At 33.2% G+C, this 21,581-nt stretch overlaps 1 protein-coding gene across 4 annotated transcripts in view; it reads left to right on the forward strand.

Annotated features, from left to right (window-relative positions):
• The window catches only part of Fak (protein tyrosine kinase 2 Fak), a 170,458-nt gene that overhangs the window by 18,396 nt on the left and 130,481 nt on the right, over positions 1–21,581 (forward strand). For 2 of the 4 annotated variants that reach the window (XM_090116461.1, XM_090116462.1), the window contains exon 2: positions 19,815–20,324. The exons of the other annotated variants lie outside the window; for them this stretch is intronic. In XM_090116461.1, coding sequence (XP_089972587.1) covers positions 20,257–20,324 — 68 coding nt within the window. In that variant the 5' untranslated portion in view covers positions 19,815–20,256. The remainder of the gene's footprint in view (positions 1–19,814; positions 20,325–21,581) is intronic. 4 annotated transcript variants of the gene reach the window in all.

Consider the following 21,581-nt stretch of genomic DNA (forward strand, 5'->3'; position numbering starts at 1 on the left):
ATGCTATAATATAACGATTTTCGTAGTATAAACGTATTGGGTACCATAATTTTTGGTTAGGGTATAATTTGCCATTTTTTTCCACACTATGTCTGACCTGTAAGTTATTGGGTGGTAGCGTTTAAATTTCTGATCAAGCAATATTAGGACATGTATTTTAACCCGTGTGAAGGTCTATTTGATTCCTAAATTGTATTCAAACCCTTCAATCGTTTGTCGATCCTGTTGACAAAACATGATATTAAATTTGTCCCAATTAATGTACTTATAGGAATCGGTTGTTTGAACATTTGCTTCATTGCTATTCATGTCGTTACGATTGCAAGAGATTCAGGTGTATGGCTGTAACGAGGTGAATTTAAATTGTCCCTTAAGGTTATGAAAATTAAAGAATGGACGATCAAAGTAGGTAATATGCTTCTGTAGTAAGTCAAAGCAAAAGAGGAGCTTGTTATCTCTCCTCACATGATAAAAGAACATAACAGGCGAACACAAAAAGTAAGCAGTCCACTGGAATGTTGTCCTTTGATTATGTAAGAGGCAAATTATTTTAATGGCCTCAAAGTATTACGCATCCGTTTAATTAGAGAGCAGATGCGGCCGACAGCGAAGTTTCACAAAAATTTGATCAACTTTTGGGACCGTTGAATCTCGTAATTTGCAACGTTAATAAGTCATTCTGATTGTCGTATTCCCAGTTGATTTATACGGCGGATCATATTTAGATCTCCCAAAAAAGATATGCACTAACTTCGTAATTTATCTTGCTTTCGATTTATCGAGTATTACTATATTATATGTTTACCATTTATGGTTTTCGTTTTTAGCTAATGGTCAACGATTTCATGTATATTCGATCTCGCACTCTAATAATGCTATGCTGAAGTACTATCATTATTTCTACGAATTCAAGTTGTATCGATCCCTTTAAAATCACTGAACGAAAACGTGAATTTTGAACGAACGTGACTAAGCAAAATACGGTTTGCATATTTTTGTTATTTTAAATTACTCAATTTTCTTTTCTTGTTGACTGTTCGCTATCCTTTATAAAAATTAATTCAGAAGCGAGATTAAGAAAGAAAATAGCCGAGGCTTACCAGCAATTATGACTAATGTCAGAAAGCGCTGAAGATCCGAAAGAGAAATTGTCTGTACCGAATTGAATTTCCTAAGGGAATAATTAAGGAATCCCAAAGGACGGACTCGCTCATTAAGAACGTAGTCGTGATAAATAAAAGGCACAAAGGGAATTAGGTTGAGCAATTTACACCTGTAAGGCATTACCGCTTACTATAGTTTATTGAGGTTGTAATATATTGTGAGAAATTTTGTCTCGTTAACGGTGTTAAAGATGTTTTCCCATATGCAGACTTTCTCTTTATATACATTTTCTTTTTTAGCTTTTATATTTTATTACTGTAATCATATGTATTGCTTTGAAAGTACGTACAGCCACCTAGTCCTATCTATGTTATGATTTCAATCAGTTTTGTCCTTATCTTTTGATGTCTGAATTGCAATTTCGTTACAAATATCCTTTACATTGTTGATTTATTGTGTCGTATTGATGAACTAACATTATTTAGATTAAAGATTTGATTTATATTTGTTTGTCATGGATAAACAAGAACCTTCGTAATAGACAATCCATTCCTCAAACACACCTCTCACAGAATCTGTAATATGACTTTATTATATTCAACGCTGCTTAGATTCTAGATATGTGTTAAGTGTTCATTTAATTGGGACTTCTTTCAATGTTATAGTTATCTCAGACGTTAATAGTGTTGATACAGTCAGCTAATTTAATCCCTTTATCGCGGTTTAGCCACAGTATACAAACATTCTAACATCCAAAGTTCCATCTACGTCGATAAGCTCTCAGCGAAACTTCGCCCGCATGACGACGCGGCAATTCCACAGCTATTCGCAGATATTATATGAACTGAACGGTTTGCCTCAGGATCGGATCACTCGATAACATCTCCGGCCAATTGTCCAAGATCCCCGTGTTCCGAACTTTATTAAGGATCCGTATCGACGCGAAATAATCGTGTTCGATCTCGACTCTCGAGTCGTTCATTACAAACGCTCGGATTTCCACGAATTTTAGGGTATCGCGTTTCACGATTGGATTACATTAATTCGATCGGTTTTGTTTCCCGTTTTAAAGCGTATCTTTGTTCGGAAGTAATGTAATTTGTGAAGCGAGATTGATATTTATGGTTGTTGAATCATGCGCTCGCGTAAATGGGCTGGTGCCTTGTAAGTCAGAGAGATATTGTATCTGTATTTGATAGACTACTGTATTTACAATGTTCGTTTCTTATTATCAAATAAATAAGCGCTGTTTCAAGTCTACTACATTCTTGCAAATAAATTCAATTTAAATTTATAGTTTATTAATACCATACAAATAAATGATTGTACTGTTTGTTTGTTATTTTTGTACGCATGAATTGCTTAAGTAAACCAGAATGCAGAAGTTGTTTATAAAACATCGAAATTATATAGTATTTACAAGACCTTTACGCTTTCTTTACAATTGAAGCAAATAATATAGATTGTATCGTATATTCTTAGTTTATTAAAGTGGACAAGCCGTCAAACCATTTAGGTATAATAGAAAATAATTTGGAAAATCCAAAAGTGCACGCCTCATAATTTTTTTTAATAATTATTTATTAATTATTATTTTTGTTTATTTAATAACAATTAAACCACATCGAATCAGACCCTGAAAAATGAAAGGGTTCTATTCCGGAGCATACTCAAGCGTAAGAGAAAAAAAAAGACTCGATTAGTAAAGTATTTCGGTCGCTATCGTGTTAACAAGAAAAAGGATCCGCACATACAGACACACGGACGTCCAAGACAGAACTTTTTTAAACTGTTTTTTAACTAGTTTAAATAACAAAAATGACATCAAAAATATCATGAATGTTAAAAATAGTGTTTTTTCTTAATATGTGTGTGTATGTATTATCTTACAAGTGCAATGTATGATACATAAAGACATTTTAAGTTTGAAAAATCAGATGTTTTGCGCGAAGTGACAGTAGTGCCCACCTCAACGCTTCGCTTATGAGGCGTGCAATTGTTATCTTTTCATTCGTTTCGGGAGATAGTTACTTTGTGTGCTTTGAAGGTTCAAAGGGAAGAAGGCCATTGAAGTAAATAATAATAGAACTGATACATCTATACATGTTATGTGTACGTTTGTATAAACGATTATATCGATAGTGAGGTTCACATTTTCTCTATCAAAAATATAAATTGCAATTAAAAATTATGCAGTTATTAAAACTGCAACATAATATGTTGCCTTTAATTAATTCTATAGCAATTTCAATGATCCAGTTTTAATTAAATTAATTATAACGAATGTGGTTTAACGCGATTTTCCTTTATACGGTGGTAGGTCTAGACATAGTTATCCTTCTAGCATCTCCACATAAGATGTTAAAGCCTTAACCGCAGACTGCGCGTCGTCGACGTACCGATTTGAGCCAGTTTGAACCTGTATCAACCGGTTTATGCCCGTCTAATGTTCCTGACCGGGCCGTTTCACGAAACTTGGCAGTCTTGTAAGTTGGAAAGCCAGAGATTTCGCCCGGGGCAAGGGAAAATTACGTAATACCAGTGTTTTCGAAACGCCACCGTTTTAAGCGACTGCATGTTTGGTTTTAACGGCTTTGGACGTGCATATTTTAGGTTTATGTCGTGTGTGTTTGTGATTAAATGTGATAAGTTTTATGAGGACACTGTTTAGGATTACATATTAGTTATGTAATGATTTAAATATGTCTCCAAAGAAACATCTTAAAATGCTTTTAAAAGGTGTTTACTTTTAAATCTATCTATTAATTATCATCAAAATTCTAAGCTTCTTGTATTAAAATATCCAAATTAATCTACTCAATAGTAAACTTTATTATCATTGTAGCAAGATAATTTATTTAATTAAATTGCAATGTTATTCTAGAAGCCAATTTCAGATCAATTGTACAATTTGAATTTAGTTTCGAAGTTGTTAAGAAAACTTGATCTCACTCGACAGTACTCGATTATTAATCTAGAATGTTCTTTGAACTATCTCAACAGTTTCCTTTGTATTTCGATTTCAATTTGCAGTGAGAATTTTTAATAATATTAAAATATTTGTACAAAGGGAAATCTTTAATAAGATTTTATTAAAATTAACTATTGTGTAAAATGCATCGTGTAAAATCTCTTTAGAAGATTGGATAAAGCTGTAATAATTACTAGGTTTTATATTGGTCAGTAATTTTGATCTCTTTTAAATTGAAATTTAGTGCGTATGCATATGTAATATGCATCAACGTCGTACCTTGCGGGTGTTTTAGATTAATTTAAAATTATCATTGTATCTGATGAGTTAGGTTAGTTAGTAATTAATTAATAATTAATAAATTATTGAGGATCAAGTAAGCAATTTAACAATTATGAAAAAAAGCACCTAAGCAAGTGTCTAGTCTATCAGCTTCTTATATATTTACTTTTAAGTCGCTAGTAAGTTCGAAAATAACTAGAAAGGGCCGATTTTTCAATCCATGGTTAAAACTTATCCGCCCAATAAAGTATTACACGATAATATTAAAATGTCACCCGTAAAGTGTCAAATACGGCCAAAGAATACATTTTTGAAATGGTAGTTTAGTACCTACGTTATTCGACGAATAAGTATTAACCAAGGATTGAAAAATCAGCCTTAACATAACTTAAATTCTCATCTCTGATAAGCAAACATTACAAAGAACGGTATCCATTTACAACCGACGTTCCCAAAACATAATTTTCTCAATTCCTAGCATTCTTTATACTGCTGAGTGCTGACACTGTAAAATTAACTAAAATTTAAACGGTAGAACTATAAGCTGAAGTGAACAAAACAAACAGATGCAGTTAATTCACGGTACAACGGGCAAGCATTGTTACACTGATTGAATTTTATATGTGGTGTACTGTATGCTCTAACAGACATTGCTGTATTGTGTTTATGGGGCCTTGTAGCTTGAAACGGGTCTGCAGGGATGCTTGTAGCAGTGATAGCTTCTTCTTGGTATGTTCGATGGTAACTATTCATATCGGGATATGTGATAGTAATTAATGAATTGTCTTTTATATCATTTCAAAATGGATGAGATTTTTGTGAAAACAAACAAGGAAACTATTCAAATAGATTGGGACTTCATAAACAATGTCAAAGAACGTAACTTTGTCTCGGAAATGTTTGTTCTGATGATGATTGAATGTTACTCATCTTGTTCAAATTAAAAGATATGCTGGAGGTAAATTCGACCGACATTTAAACTTTTTTTTATACTTGAGTGTTTATCTTTTATCGATTCTTGAAAAAGGAAATTAAAGAAGTTTCCTAAAGGAAATTGATAGACTATAAATAGAATAGCCGGAAGACTATTTCCTTTAGTTCTTACCAATAAGGGTTCTCTATAATAGCGTATAAGAAGAATCTTGCCTTATCAGGATTCCCATTACACCATAATATATTCACTATTACTTCATACGTTGGCATTTACCAAGTATAAATGGCTTTATCATTTACATAACAAGATATATTCCCGAATCTTTTCACAAGGATATCTGCAGCGTGTTTGCTTTTAGATGGATTACTCTTGCGTTCACCAATATTAGTTTTGGTCTGATGGTCTACAAACAAGATGGGGCTATATGTAAATAGACAGTTAACGGTTTTCGGATGAGTGGGTACTACATTTAATACAGGTTTATTTAGTGTTATGGATAGTGTTTATTTTAGGAAATAGGAAGAAGAAAAAACCTAGTAATTGTTTATTCAATTATGTTTAATTGGTATATTGTCCTTTTTACTTACCAATTAAAAAGGAACATAGGTACATAAAGAGGCTTTTAAAATAATGTATATACAAAGTGCCCCTGTAATATTTTATTTGTATGTAAAATACTTTTAATAATAAGTGACGAATCTTGTTTGATTTTTGATAACTTTGACTGCAGAAGCTCTGTCATCCTTCCCAGAAATATTATCAAATTACCTGAAACCTTGTCTCTATGGATAAATAAAATTATTTCCTTGCGTATATAAATTCTTCTTCACCATTCATATTCATGATAGTTTTATGTGTAGTATAATTACAATTTACAGGTACGCGAACAGCTACACTGTCGAATATGGCGCTCGACATTTTCATAATGCCGCTATAAATAATTAAGCATTGAATTGAATTCTCTCGAGACGAGGTTTCATTCCGGGATTGTGCAGACGTCTGGGTTCTTTGGTTACTAATTTATAGTTCAGTTTATGGGTGTATTGTTCTATATGTCTTTGATCTTTAAGGTAATATGGCTTTAGAAGGTGAAGGCTGAGAGGTATTCAAAGGGTTGTTACACATTACGTTGTTTTTCTAAGAAAGATATAAGTTTTTGATTAGAACATGCTCAGGGGTCAGATAATATGTTACATGCCTTAACCACAAATTTGTAAAAAGTTACTACATGACTAATACTTTCCAATATTTTTAAGAAATACTTCTGTACCTACCTAAAGAGTGTGGAGAAGCAGAAAAAGAAAGTAAACAATAGAGAATAAGTATAATTTGAAACTAAGTTTTGCTTGCGGCTTTTCGCGCATAACGTATTTATGAGGTGGTGAATTCTCCAAGATTTCCTTTAATTTCTTACTCACGTCACAGAAGAAAGTTTCACGCAAAGTTTCAAGCTTAAGAAGCTCTGGTTTCGGCTTTCGGTATTAATTTATGATTTAATAAGTTTGCGCTTCTATGTATATTATATTATAAACAAACAATGTTTATAATAATGAATGATCTTGTGACAGAGTTTGCGTTGAATGAGTCGGCGCGATCAAAGTTAGAAGAGGCTATACTGCCCCGATAACAAAGAATGCAGTAATCGACATTTTTGGGATTTTTACTTTTTGCAAGAAATGGGATCCCAAGGGGTCTATTAACATGAAAAAAAATTAATTTCATAAAAAAAGTACCCGGAAGTATGTTTTTTAGCTAACGATTTTTGCAGTACTTACATGAAAACTATATCAATGATAAGAAAAAGCGCCGTATTAAACATGTGCTAAAAAAGAATGCAGTTCTTGTTAAGATACCCTAAAACAAAGTGCAGTAATAGCCATTACTGTAACATAATCTAGCCATTACTGTAGATCAATTGCTACGTCAAAACGCAGTTCTCCACATTACTGCATTTGTGTGTAGTAAAAGTTCGCGAGATCGTAACCGTACGATACAGTGCTGCGTTTTGTTGAAGCAAATCAGTGCGTCTTCGTCATAATAGTGGAGTGCATGGAGCATTCAAAACCGTATAACCTCGGATTGGAGTAATTATACTGAATGAATTAATATGATCGATGTGGGATATTGTTTTTTAAACTATAAATTACAATGTTTACCCAAATTTTTTTTGTGTACATTCATTCACTATAACTCTAATCCGAAGTGAAGGCCCCCAGGCACTATATTATTATATAGTAATTTGGATATTTCTCGTTTTATTTTAAAAAATTGATTATGGCCATTTTACTCATTAGGTTAAGTACTTTCAATATCAGTTAATAGTTTTTTGATATCTGTAATACTTACGGAATAATCGCCTGTGCACACTTAACGATTACACCTGTATACATGTCAGTTTAACTGACGTTAAAATAAATGTTGTCTTAACCCGTGACGTGTCCTAAAACTTAATTTTCTTCTACAAATTGTTTAATTTTGATATCCCCGCAGTAGGTATCAACCGTAGAGCATTTTTTTAAATCTGTGTAAAAGTGAGAAGATATTATGTGTACATCTACTTAGCCCCGGACATTAAAAACCTGTATTAAATACTAAACAATAACGCAGTAATCAACATGCGCTAGAACATAATGCAGTAATGAGCGCAAGTACTGTATTTAGACTTAGTATCCTGTGATTTTCACATGGCCTGATGCTAAACCTAAACGCAATAATACACATTATTAATGGATATACTAATTTATGAAATATAAGATAATTATCTTTGTAAAGCTTGTATTTTTTCCAATTTTATTGATAGATTTCAAGGGCTATAAAATATAAACATCTTCCTCAAATATGTAAAAATGTCTTTCCCGCGTTTATCTCAAAACCGCCATTTTGCGATTACTGCATTCTTAGTTATCACGGCAGTATAGTCAATCAGACTTTGGAGTGGATTGGATACTATAATATCATCCAACTTCCTACTTATATTGCAAGTTTGTGAAATGTTGGATGAAATGCGGATTTCAGCTAATCTTATATATAAAAATGAATCGCAAAATGTGTTGGTAAGCGCATAACTCGAGAACGGCTGAACCGATTTCGATACTTCTTTTTTTATTATATTCCTTGAAGTACGAGGATGGTTTTTATGTAGAGAAAACGTAAATATGTACCACGGGCGAAGCCGGGGCGGACCGCTAGTACTAGATAAATGTAGGTACGTGTACTAGAACAAATTCATTTTACCAAATTATGTTTATCGTTACCAGAGTTTCGTAATGAGCAGTATCAATAGCTTTTCATACTGAGACTCTGTGATTTCATATTATAGTCGCTTTTGCTCATAATAGTCCGGGATCCATCGCCCATTTTTGCAATTGATTACTATTAAGCTAATTTTTCGTGAGTAGCTTTATTTTGATGAGATGCCCAATAATTTCATGTACGAAACTCTCGATTGTGGTAGCTTACAGAGGTAACAAGGATAAAAATTTTTGATTTGACGGTTCTCAAATATTTATTACGCAATTTGTAGGACAATATGTCTGTTGAATTATATAAGTATTAGATAAGTGAAAATAAAAAAATCAGCTGGTTAGTAATCATTTATGATGACCTCGTTATCGATACACATTGGAAAGGGGGACTCTTTGATCAAACCATAGATTTTGTAGGACAAATATTTTTTCGAATAATGTAGATAATTATCTTGAGATTGAACAAAAAAAAAACAGTATATAGTAATTAATATTTGAGAACCATCAAATCAAAATATTTTATCCTTGTTTCCTCTGTAAGCTACCACAATCGAGAGTTTCGTACATGAAATTATTGGGCATCTCATCAAAATAAAGCTACTCACGAAAAATTAGCTTGATAGTAATCACTTGCAAAAATGGGCGATGGATCCCGGACTATAATTTTCATAACGAAGTCTACTCTTTTATTAATAAACGTATTAAGAGATGTTTTGTGTTTACAATACCTTATGATAACAATACCTAAATAGAAAAATTGAATTGTTAATTATAGCTATTGTGAGATGGTAATAAGAATAGCAAATTGCATACTCGTTAAAGACACAAGAGTTTGTTCAATTTGAAGTACATTCGAGTCGAAGGAGTGGAAATTAAATGAAAATAAGCACAGCAAAGTTTCTTCCATGTATTAGCTCGATACAGACTGGTATCGTGTTGGTGTAAGGCTGCTTGTAAGTGTGCCTGTGAGTCAGATGCTTCTGTGTGTGTGCGTTTGTAATAATGCTGCAAGAAGTGAATTATGTTGCAGAATATTAGCTTTGTGTAAAATGGAATTTGATTTTAGAAAATACTATTTTTAGTGTCGTGTCTCCCTGATCTTTTGACTTTAATTGGTTAGATTTTTGCTAGTAGCTGCTTGGTGCTAGTTGTTGCTATAAAGAGTAATAAAAACATTCAACATTGAATCTTAAATCAATTAAACTGATGAACATAAATCTTAAAACATTTATATCAATCGGTTTTATTTCTAGAGTGTGATAATTAACATTTTAAACTTATTTACATACAATATATTAATTTGTTTTTCATGATGTTTTCAATTTTAAATACGTAAAGTAACTGAACATTTTATAAATGATCCAATTAACGAGTAGGCAAGTGTCATAATAATTAAACGCTTTAATATTAATAGTTAGCATTTTGTAAACACACGTGTCGGCGAGTGCAGCATAGACAATGGCATGTCTAATTCTGGATTAGGCTGATTCATGTTAGACGGCCTAAACGAGGGTATTAGTATTGGAAGTCCTTACTAATATGATAAATGCGAAAGTGTGTTGTTTGTTGGTCTTTTATGTCGCAATGAAGTGATTTTATGGTATGACTATTGTGTCTGGAGATAGGGGGCTAGACAGTGACATTGAACGTTGCTTCTTTCAACGTTGGTGAACTATCTCGTTCCCATCCTTTGCAGACAAAGCCGCGGGCGAATGCTTGTTGACTATAAAATTAGTTTTATTTGTATTTATGGCTGTGGCGGAATCACGGTGAAAATAATTTTCTTCTGATTAAGATTGCATTGTTATGCGATATATCAGTTATATGATACTGTTAAATTTGTTCCTTCTCTAAAACATAACTAGCAACAAGTCTTTGTTTGGACACGTATTTTCCTTATTATTAAATTCTTATCATTGTTTATTCATAATTCGACGTAAGTAACGCAGTAGCGAGATCACGACAGATTAACTCATATGTTAATGTGTAATGGAGATGTCGTTAAATTAAATATAACCATTTAAAGCTTGCAGCTACTGTAGTAAGAATGAGACATACTGGGCGACTCAATCGCTTCTATAGTATAATTAGAAGAGACAATTAGAAAAGTTAATTTGAGTGGGTACGTTTTGGTAGGTTGAGCTCATTGGAAAGGAGTAGATAAGCATTGCTTGAATGATCTTGCTTTTGAAGTAGCAATTTAATTATCTCTTATGATGACAAAACGATCAATCGATAGGTACAGAATGTTAAAATGTGTTTCCCAAAGCGATGAATAAGTGTGTGTAGATAAGATATCAGTGTACGATACACAACATTGTTTAAGCATATGTTAAAACAGTGTAATTGATAAAAAATATAAGTATATTATGTACTACTTTATGAAATAGGGACTCAATCTTCGGCTCATTTCGATGGTAGATTAATTATACGATATATTACACAATATGATGCAGTCAGTTTCAGAATACATAATAATCGAAACGCACAAGAAACGCTAAGTCAGTAAAGAGCCTAAACAAGTGGCAATTTTATAGAGTCATTAGCCAAAGGTTCATTGACCCCCGCTGATTACTAGACAGCGGGGCTTGTATGTAGATAGCTCGGTGTGCAAATGTAAATAAAATAATTCCAGTTTTTAATGTATTTATGAGTGACTTTTGATGGCCTACAGTTTACTTACATTTTTATGTGCGACATAAGAGGTCGGTTTTATGTGAGGATGTACTTATTGGAAATTAAGTTATTTTTAAAGTATTTTAAATGCTGTTTTTGAATATTAAACGGGATGTTTCGAACACACCTTATTCTTGGTGTACCCATGATCATATTTGACGAAGTGCCGAATTATTTAACTTTGAAATACTTCTTCTAAATCTATCATAAAAGCAACTCAAAACTCAATATGACGTAACAAGTACGAATTATTCATTTGTCAAGTTCCATATAAACGCTACGAATTAAAATAACAAACGCAAAATGGCGATATACATTTCAAAACAAACATTGGCAGCTCTTAAAATATCCAAGAACTCGGGCATATTAAACAATCAATTAACGAGTAATTGAGCGTAAAATCGAGGTATTAAGGCCCTTTCAAGAGCTTCCTTACCCACAATTATATTATTATTATACTATTGAAAATAATAGGAATGTATACATTGCGTCCTTGGTTCGTACGTTTATGAATTCTAATTGGTAGCGGTTAATGGATGTTTAAGAGAAGCTCTCTGTTATTTTGTTGTGATAGGTATTGTTATAGATCCTTGCTTATTTTAAGAAATGTTAATAAGTATCAATTTTGTTTCCTTCTAATAATCTCGAAATAATTGGAAAGTGAAATTGATCTCTAGCAAACAATTTTAGAAGTATGGTGGAAAATTAACATAATTTAAATAACTCCTACTCTGCCAATTACTTCATTAGACAATTCGTAGTCAAATGTGTAAAGTTCGATAAAGCTCGATTTCAACTTTTAGTTTTAAGTTCATTCGCTCCATTGATGATTCTGTAAATTGACCCGAAAGCGCTAGCTTCCCAATTAACGAATGTTTCGCAAAGTTGGCTAATTACAACGTGATCGTGCATCGTGTATTTGTTGCATGATAGATAGAAGTGGTGTGTATGTTAGTTCATTTATATGTAGATAACACCAACATGGGTATTTACTACAATTAAAGTTTACATCTAGCTCATACCCGCGGCTTTGTTAGCCGAATTGTGTATCTGAACCATTCTTGAATCATCCTGAAGACAAACAAAAATCTAATTTGATTAAAATCGATGAGCGAGGAGGAGTTCAGTGACAAACACACACAATATTTTTATGTGAACGTAAATCGAATATTTTAAATAAAATAAATAAAATATCTCTATAAGCAACAACAGGATTTAGCAATTTACTGAATCAAAGAAATTTCATATTGATTCCGTTACCATAGCTAAAGCTACAGCTATTCCATTAGTATTTAAAAGTGCAGTACAAACACTCGTCCATTTAACGTTTTTACTTTACGCTATAGGTGCTTCAGCTAAACGGTATTTACATTCAAACAGTGACGTCCACAAGCGAAAAGCTTTGTACGAGAAGTAATCCGATTAAATGCGTTTGTTGGACGCCATTTTAAAGGCACGTCCACCTGCTGTGCGATTTGGCAGGGAAAAAGTGACCTGAAAAATTTTGCAGCGGGAAATTAGACTTTTTAATGGATTTTTTCGATAAATGAGGAATGTAAAAAGGTGTAAGCATTCAGCTGTTTGAATAAAGAACACATGATTAATAAATTCCTAGACCAACGGACAGACATACATACATACAGATATACGATGCTAGTAATAGGGTCTCGTTTTACCTTTTAGGTAGGGAACTCTATAAGATGAATGAATCAATTCATATAACAAATTGCACCTTCAGACGATATTTGATATCCCTATATTCGTCATAAGTCAACAGGCTTAACTCAATTTCAAAGCGCACCGGGGATAAAACAGATAGAAGAAGATTTAAAGTAAAATTGGCATCATAAACCGCGCCATACAAACATGACGAAATTCTTTGAATAACATTAGTCCCGCATTGTGCAAACAAAACGCAATATTCTATTAAAGTGCAATCTAGAAAATGCGACGAGCACAAAGATAAAACTAAGCGGAGCGAAAACATATTTGAGATTCGCCAAGTCATATCTCTGTCTGAATTTATGTCAAAAACTTTGCTAGCGTTGCAGTGCATAGAACTATTTGATATATAGGGTGCTTGCAAACGGCCTGATGTTTGATTTATTGTTTATTATGTGATCGTGTCCTGCTTATATAAATGTAAACGTTTGTAAGTATGATGGATGGATGCTTGTTTTTTTGCTATAACGCAAATACAGCTGTATTCGTGTCCCTTCGTCCAGCATACTCACCATGGAATCCTGATATTTCATGAATGTCAAAAAACTGTTCTGAAATAGTGCTAAATAGTGCCCAAAGGAAAAAAATAGTGCTCTTGTACTTGCGAAGTTATAGCCATAGTTCGATGAGTATGCTGGACGAAGGTTTCGCCCAGCATACTCACCTCCGTCCGGAGAATCTGTTTACGCTTCAAACATAATTCATACTTCAAAAAATAGTTCCCAAATAGTGCCAAACGGTGCCCAAAAAGAAAAAACAGTGCTCGAATAACTTCGGAATTACAGGCTTCGTTCAGTGAGTATGCTGGGCGTAGGTTCTACGCCCAGCATACTCACCTCAGTGCGCGAATATCGAACGAGCTATAGGTACAATTTACGTCTCAAAAAATTGTGCTTGAAATAGTGCCCAATATCAGTCCAATTTTTGCTTGACTTTTGACCTAGAAAACCATTAAATTTGATTGTAAACTTCTACATACATTACATTGAGTACAGTCGAATACAATATTATTAACTTTCTTTCTAACAATTTTTGTCTTGTGTAAATTATTAATTGTCTATGTAAGGGAGTATTTACTTTAGAATCGCAATATTATTAATTACACATTATTTTAATAATACTTTATAATAATATGATTAAGCCTTCGCGCGTCGCATGGGACCCCGGTAGCTAGGAACAATGATTTTATATATTTTGTCTAGATCACGGCGCTTGAAGGATTAAGATATCAAATGAAGTAAATCATGCATGAAAAATAAAGTTGCTGTTATTAATGCTTACATTACAACTGACAAAATTATTCAAAATAATCATTTTCCGGATCAAGGACGGTACCACAACGTTTACGGAATTGACCTGTATTCCTCATGTGATAAAGTTCAATATAGTGTGGCAGTAATGGATGCACGTACGGTCAATAGGTATGGGGCTTACGACGCGCGGCGCCCGCGACGCAAATGAATATGTTTATGTTTAAATACTAGATGGCGCTGCCCTAACATCTTACGATTATTAGACAAGACTGATCTGTATTTTGAAGGTGATAAGGGTCCATTTTGTGTCACAAAGCAATCGAAACGAACAAGCGCTTCTCAGTTTCTTTGTTTGTTTACTTCGTCGCACATCATTATAATAACGCCGGCTTTTGAGTTTGACTACATAGTGGGTTGCAAAACCAAACAATGTGTTGGTGATGTCATTATTTACCTATATAAAATTGTGTATCTAGTACGTAATCAATATAGGAGCTGCACCCAAATCAGTAAGTATATTTCAATTTATAATAGTGGCATTTAACTAAATTGATTTTACACTCATTCATTAATTGCACTGTAAAACTAGGTAGCAAGCGAGTTGTTTTTTACAAAACACACAATGCAATGAAGTAATAGACTTCATTTACGCTTAAAGTTTCATTCATTTATTATTATTTATAAAATATATAATAATGCATTTAATCGAAAGTTTTTGACATGTGAGAAAATACCATAATTATTTCCAATAACATGAAGTCTACAATTAGAAAGTTTAATATTTTTGTCCAAAAACATGTGTCGACGACTGTACCCCATTTTACGTTAGTATGTAGAAGTTTACATTAAAATTTAATGGTTTTCTAAGTCAAAAGTCAAGCAAAAATTGGACTGATATTGGGCACTATTTCAAGCACAATTTTTTGAGACGTAAATTATACCTATAGCTCGTTCGATATTCGCGCACTGAGGTGAGTATGCTGGGCGTAGAACCTACGCCCAGCATACTCACTGAACGAAGCCTGTAACTCCGAAGTTATTCGAGCACTGTTTTTTCTTTTTGGGCACCGTTTGGCACTATTTGGGAACTATTTTTTGAAGTATGAATTATGTTTGAAGCGTATACAGATTCTCCGGACGGAGGTGAGTATGCTGGGCGAAACCTTCGTCCAGCATACTCATCGAACTATGGCTATAACTTCGCAAGTACAAGAGCACTATTTTTTTCCTTTGGGCACTATTTAGCACTATTTCAGAACAGTTTTTTGACATTCATGAAATATCAGGATTCCATGGTGAGTATGCTGGACGAAGGGACACCTGTATTCCGATCTTATGGATGCTTATGGAGTATTATAAAAGTAATCGCTTTTTAAAATGTCCAAGTAACTATTGCATATTTAAAATAAAATCAAAATTCTAGCAATATTATGCAAGATGGAAATTATAAGCATATTAAAGTGAACACTAAAGCTTATGATTCAAATTGTTCAATGAACAACTACAAGCAAGTATTAGCCTTTTATACAGATTTTAGGTAAAGGACACTAACTATGATAAAATAATTGATAAGCAAAGTAAATTTTATACATTTGTTAAAACCTTTTTTGGATAAGGACACTACCACAGTATTACCATCCTACAGTATGGCGACGAATGTACTTGTGCAGAGAAACGGAGGGGAACTGGCGGGGGGTCGGGCGACGCGGGCCGCTTAATGCAATCACGCTGAGTTTGCATTAACTATCGCGAAAGGATGACGCAGTCGTATTTTTTGTGTAATAATTTTATTATACATAGGTACTTACATATTCTATTATGACGCGCAAAAACTGTTCCGTTTACGGATGTAAATCTACATTGAAATCCCAGAAGGAAACAATATTTCAGAAAGATTGTATTAATTGTATCTGTTGAATTAAAATCAAAGCTATGTATATGTTGTCCTCATTATTTTCTAATCAGGTTGTATATCCCAATGCGAATGCATTACTTAGTTAAATGGTATAATATACAATTAAGAACATCCAAAAATAAAGTGTCCACGTAAATAATATTTAGCAGTGCAATATCTGTAATTATATATTTATGAACAAATAATTACATCAGATTTAATAATCGCAATTATTTTGAATGTACATATGAATAAATGATTTCATCATAATATTAATAATCAAAATTGTTTTATTTCCCATTTGTTGCAACCCTAGCGTATAGTAGCGTATTTTCGTGTGGCAGCGTAAGTACCTACGCTGGCGGCGGCATCGCGCGACATCAAAGGCGATTCCTTACTGTAGGAAATAACATTGTAATACTGTGACACTACTATGATAAAATAATCCATTATCTAAGTATATTATTTTTATACAGTTGTTTAAATCCGGCAACATTCATGGCGTACATCGGGGATTTCCCTAGGAACAAACAAACAATAATTGTATATTCTTCTGGGGGATTTCCCGAAACATGTATTTTGTTAACGAATGAATGTATTTGTTTCTTTTTAATGTTTGCAAATCAATCATTCGTTCATTACGATGATTACGAGTCGACTACGTTTTCTGATTACATGAAAGGATTTTTTCATCTATTAATTTAATTAAAACAAAAACCAGGAACCATTTAGGCACCGAAACGATGGAGGGGCTAATTTTGACAAAACAATTATTGAATAACGAGCCATGTTTTAAGCTCAATGTTCACAAGAAATTGATTAATAAAATGAATAAAAGTATGTATTTTTTTAATCAATAAAGTTTTAAGTACAATCCAATGTTTTCTTTAACAAACATACCATTCAGATTTTAAACAGCTTACGGTTTGATTTCATACAGATTTTATACAGATTTTTAGACTACTATATCCAGATTTATCGATTTGGCATGTGGCAACACTGGAACGATTAATGGAATACAAAGCGGCTAATAGAGTGTATACGTGAATGGAAATTATTTTAAAATGGTCGTTTAAAGCGGATAAAAGTTGATGTTTAATGTGGAAAATGTAATTTGATTTTGCAGATTAAAAAACTAGTTGTATGATGCATTTCATCCAGTTACAAAAGTTGAAATATACATTTTCTATTCATGATTGCCTTACTCATAGAATGTATTAGAGTTGTCTAACTCTAACATTAGTATTTGAATATGAAGGCTGTGTTATGTGTTAACGAAAATCTGATGATAAATTGAATTAGATACATAAATTTGTGTCAATTATTTAGGATTGTTTATTTACTGAAGATAATAAACAAGGATACAGAAATAAGATATAATAAAAATTATAAACACGCTGTATATATAGCGGATTGCGGTGACGAACATGAAAGAGTAATGGCTCGTATGAAACGTATTATATCGTGGTGGTTTAGTTTACGTCATGGACTGAGTCTACCGGAGTCTATTACGTGCTGGCTAGAAGCTGGTGACCTGCTTGTAATAGAACCTTATCATTAGGATAAAAGGAATTTATTTAGACATATACAAACAAAACAATAATAAAAGAGAAATAAGTACGTTGAACGTATTATCTACTATACCTATAAAAATAAGTCGGGTTTTCCTTCCTGACGCTATAACTCCAGAATGCACGAACCGATTTTCACGGATTTGCATTCGTTGGAAGGGTCTCGGGCTCTGTGAGGTTTGTAGCAAAGAAAAGGTGTCTCTGGTAGCGAAACGGAGTTCGCCCGGTTTGCTAGTGCATAATACAAATTAGGAACATTCTGTATATATAGAGGATTGCGGTGACGGTCATGAAAGAGTAATGGCTCTTTATGAAACGTATTATGTCATATTATATTATATATCGTGGTGGTTTAGTTTACGTCATGGACTGAATATACCGCAGACTGTGTTACGTGCTCCCTGGTGGCTAGTGACCTGCTTATAAGACCCTTATCATGAGGATAAAAATGGATTAGTTGGATTGTATGTGTACGTGGTTGTTTTGTATTTATAACTGCTTCAAGTTCTTTTATAAAGGGTGTTTTAAATTCAACAATAAAAAGTAAGGACTAACTATTTTTATTGTTTTTAAATGGTTGTTAAAAAACTATGATTTTAATGATAATAATAATTCGTTATTTGATTCGATTATACTCATTCTTTAGAACCAAGAATTTTGTATACTTATAGATGTTAATTACAATGCTGTTGATTACCTTTGTTCCAAGGACCGAAACAAACTGTCTGTCCAAATATCAACACCGACGAACCAACTATATTAACAACCAAATGATTAATTAAGCCATAAGCGTGTGTAACTGTGCACTACGGTCATAGCACTTGGCCACACTTGGCACGCTGGGCGCGTGGTCGCTGCTTCCGTTGGTATATGGGCTACGGTGCGCACGCGTGCACTGTTATTGTATACTGATACTCTAATATACTGCTAGCTAGATATAGATCTTTTATAGTCTTAGCATTATTATTATTATAGTACACTCTCTATTTCATCACTCTTACAAACCAAATTGTGCTACCTAGGTAACTCTGCGTGCAAACATACGACTAAAAGTTAGACCTGATGTAGAGCATAAGTATTAGTAAACGTATATTTCTACACTTTTCGGTTTGCGTATTCGTGTGAATGTGAGTGACTGGCATTTTACTATTACTTTTTTATGCTGGTCAATAGTCCAGGAGACATCGCTGACACAAGCTCATATTGACTGATATCGAATAATAGTAATAATTAACCGATTGTAAAATTTACATAATTGGTGATCGTAGCCTGTTGTTACTGTTAGGCAAAATAAGGAATTAGACCATGATGGTGCGTATTCTCAAATTAGTTTTTATAAATATCTTTCATATCATATCACATATGGCGGTCCAGTTAATATAATAAAAACCCGACAAATCCTTGAATTGATTGTCACTAGTGTAATTGCACTTGTATTTATCACAACCGGAAGTGCGTCCATCGGCCGGACGCAGGTTTTTTTTATAATGTATTTTGTTTATGTTGCTGATATTATCGCGGCGCGGTTCGTGTATGGAATTATTTAGCGGGCATATTAAATTACAATTCGTTTATTACTTTCCTATTTCTGAATTCAACATTTTTGAATAGAACTCATAGTTATGTAATTTACACGATGGGTTTTCTTTCTGGTATTTTATTCGAGAAAACATTTTTTTTAATTCGTCTAAGTTGGTTTCTGTATTGTTTGTTCTGTAATACGATTTATCGTGGTAGTGATGGTGTTGGAAATATATTTTGGTGATTTTGTTTGCACGTGAAAAGTTTAAGACAAATTATTTATTAGCACATTTAAAATATCCTAGAAGGAATAACAAATATGTTATAAAACGTGTATTAATCGGTCTGTCTGTTTAGATCAAAACTAATTTGCATTATATGCATTGCTGTAATTACGATGGAATCGGCAATAATTATTATTTTAACACGGTGTTAATTTTCAAGTAGGTACTTTGCGGTCGACACATTCAACCTCATAACGCCAATTACAATAAAACGCTTGTGTGTAAAATTAAATTTGAATTTCATGATACATATCGATATTCAGGAATGAATATTCAGATAACGGTGGAAATATAAGCCAAAATATATAATGTAACATCCTTTCATACAGTCACTCTAATTTGAATTTTCTCTTTCAGAAAAAGTGTAACAATAGTGAAAACTGCCAAATGAAGTCGAGTATATCGATCAAAAATACACTGTGATGGCCGACTGGCGTTAAAACATAACATAGGATAAGTGCTTATATCATGTTAACGTAGCCCAATAATCGAGAGCCTTAAATCTAAACGAAAAATACCTAGAAGGACCAAATTAGTCGAAATTTTGTAATCGTTTTTAAACTGTGTACACGCGCCTTAATTTTTTTACCTAGTACTGTAAGTAGCTTTTGCATAATCTTTGTATTAAAAAAGAAGATAGAAAAAAAAAAACAAACGTCAAACGTAGTTGGCGGCTAGTGAAGTGAAACGGGTATTCTTTTTTTTAAATTTTGTATAACGGGCAAAGGACATAGTGTGATGTAATCGATCGTGTGTTACCAGTTTTATAAAGAATTTTTATAAGTGAAAGTGTTGCATAATGGAGCGCTGCGATGGATTCCTCGTGTACAGAAAGCCGGTGTACAGGGTGTTCCAGTATTTGGAAACGTGAGTATATTATATTAGTTTGAGTAGATTGTCAGGCGGAATAAATATGTTGATATTACGAACTTTGTTACGATTTGCAAAGGTTAAATGGGATATCTTGATTATTTAAAGGTCGTAGAGTACCTATACTGCTATGAAAAAAATTTACACAAAAAAATCTTTTGCCGATTCCAATAATATATTAAGTCACCGAATATCAGACTTTTTCCTGACGATATATTTTATAGTTTATTATCGATCTCATGTCGTTACATTTATTATGTACCTACTTACATTAAATATACCTATCTCATAAATCTTTCAAGAAAGCATTTCCGTCTTCAGTGCGATATAGAAAAATCTCAAAATTCCCAGATATCCAAGTTTGCGCAATCCGCTTGCAATTTTTATGAATAGCCGTCGAGATGGTGCACCGTGCAGGCGTTAATATTTACCTCTCCCTAATGTGGTGCCGCGCTGTCGCATTACTTTAGAGTTTACTGCATGTGGAATACTTTATTGTAGCCTGTGATATTTAGTTTTATATCATACAAATCCATATTAATATTATAAATGCGAAAGTAACTCTGTCTGTCTGTCTGTTACTCAATCACGCCTTAACTACTGAACCAATTTGCATGAAATTTAGTATAGAGATATTTGATACCCGATAAAGGACATTGGCTACTTTTTACCCCGGGAAATAGGATAGGTTTTATCCCGGAAATCCCACGGGAACGGAAACTATGCGGGTTTTTCTTTGACTGCGCGGGCGAAGCTGCGGGTGGAAAGCTAGGGCTTTATAAGTAATAAATTTTTAAAGAATATAAAAAATCAAATCACGAGGCAGCATATTGGGTTACTAGGCGCGTAGATTAGCTAGGATTTAATAATGGCACATTCTAAGGCAAAATGTATAGTTATGTGTAATTTCAGCTGGTTTTGCTTGATTGAGTAACACATGTACTTTTAACTGGTGTACTTATAATACTGTAGCGGCATGTATGTATTGGTCGTAAAGTTTGGCTAGATTATAATAATTATGTTATACAAGTTACCGATGACATTTATTTGGACTTCGGAATGAAAGGCAATTTGATTTATCGAGAATCATCCATTTTTCTTTCGAAGAATAACAGCTTCACACCTCTATGAGAGATAATATAGACAGATAATATTTGTAATATGAATGTAGTTTAAACAAGGAAAATAAATAACTACAACAAAGTGCAGTAGGATAGGGTTATTCCACATATTTTATTTTTTCATTTTTTATAC

Source organism: Colias eurytheme, chromosome 25 (assembly GCF_061535395.1).
Source record: "Colias eurytheme isolate Ceu_HAF_F1 chromosome 25, ilColEury1 Martin Lab GWU primary, whole genome shotgun sequence".
Taxonomy (NCBI): Eukaryota; Metazoa; Arthropoda; class Insecta; order Lepidoptera; family Pieridae; genus Colias; species Colias eurytheme.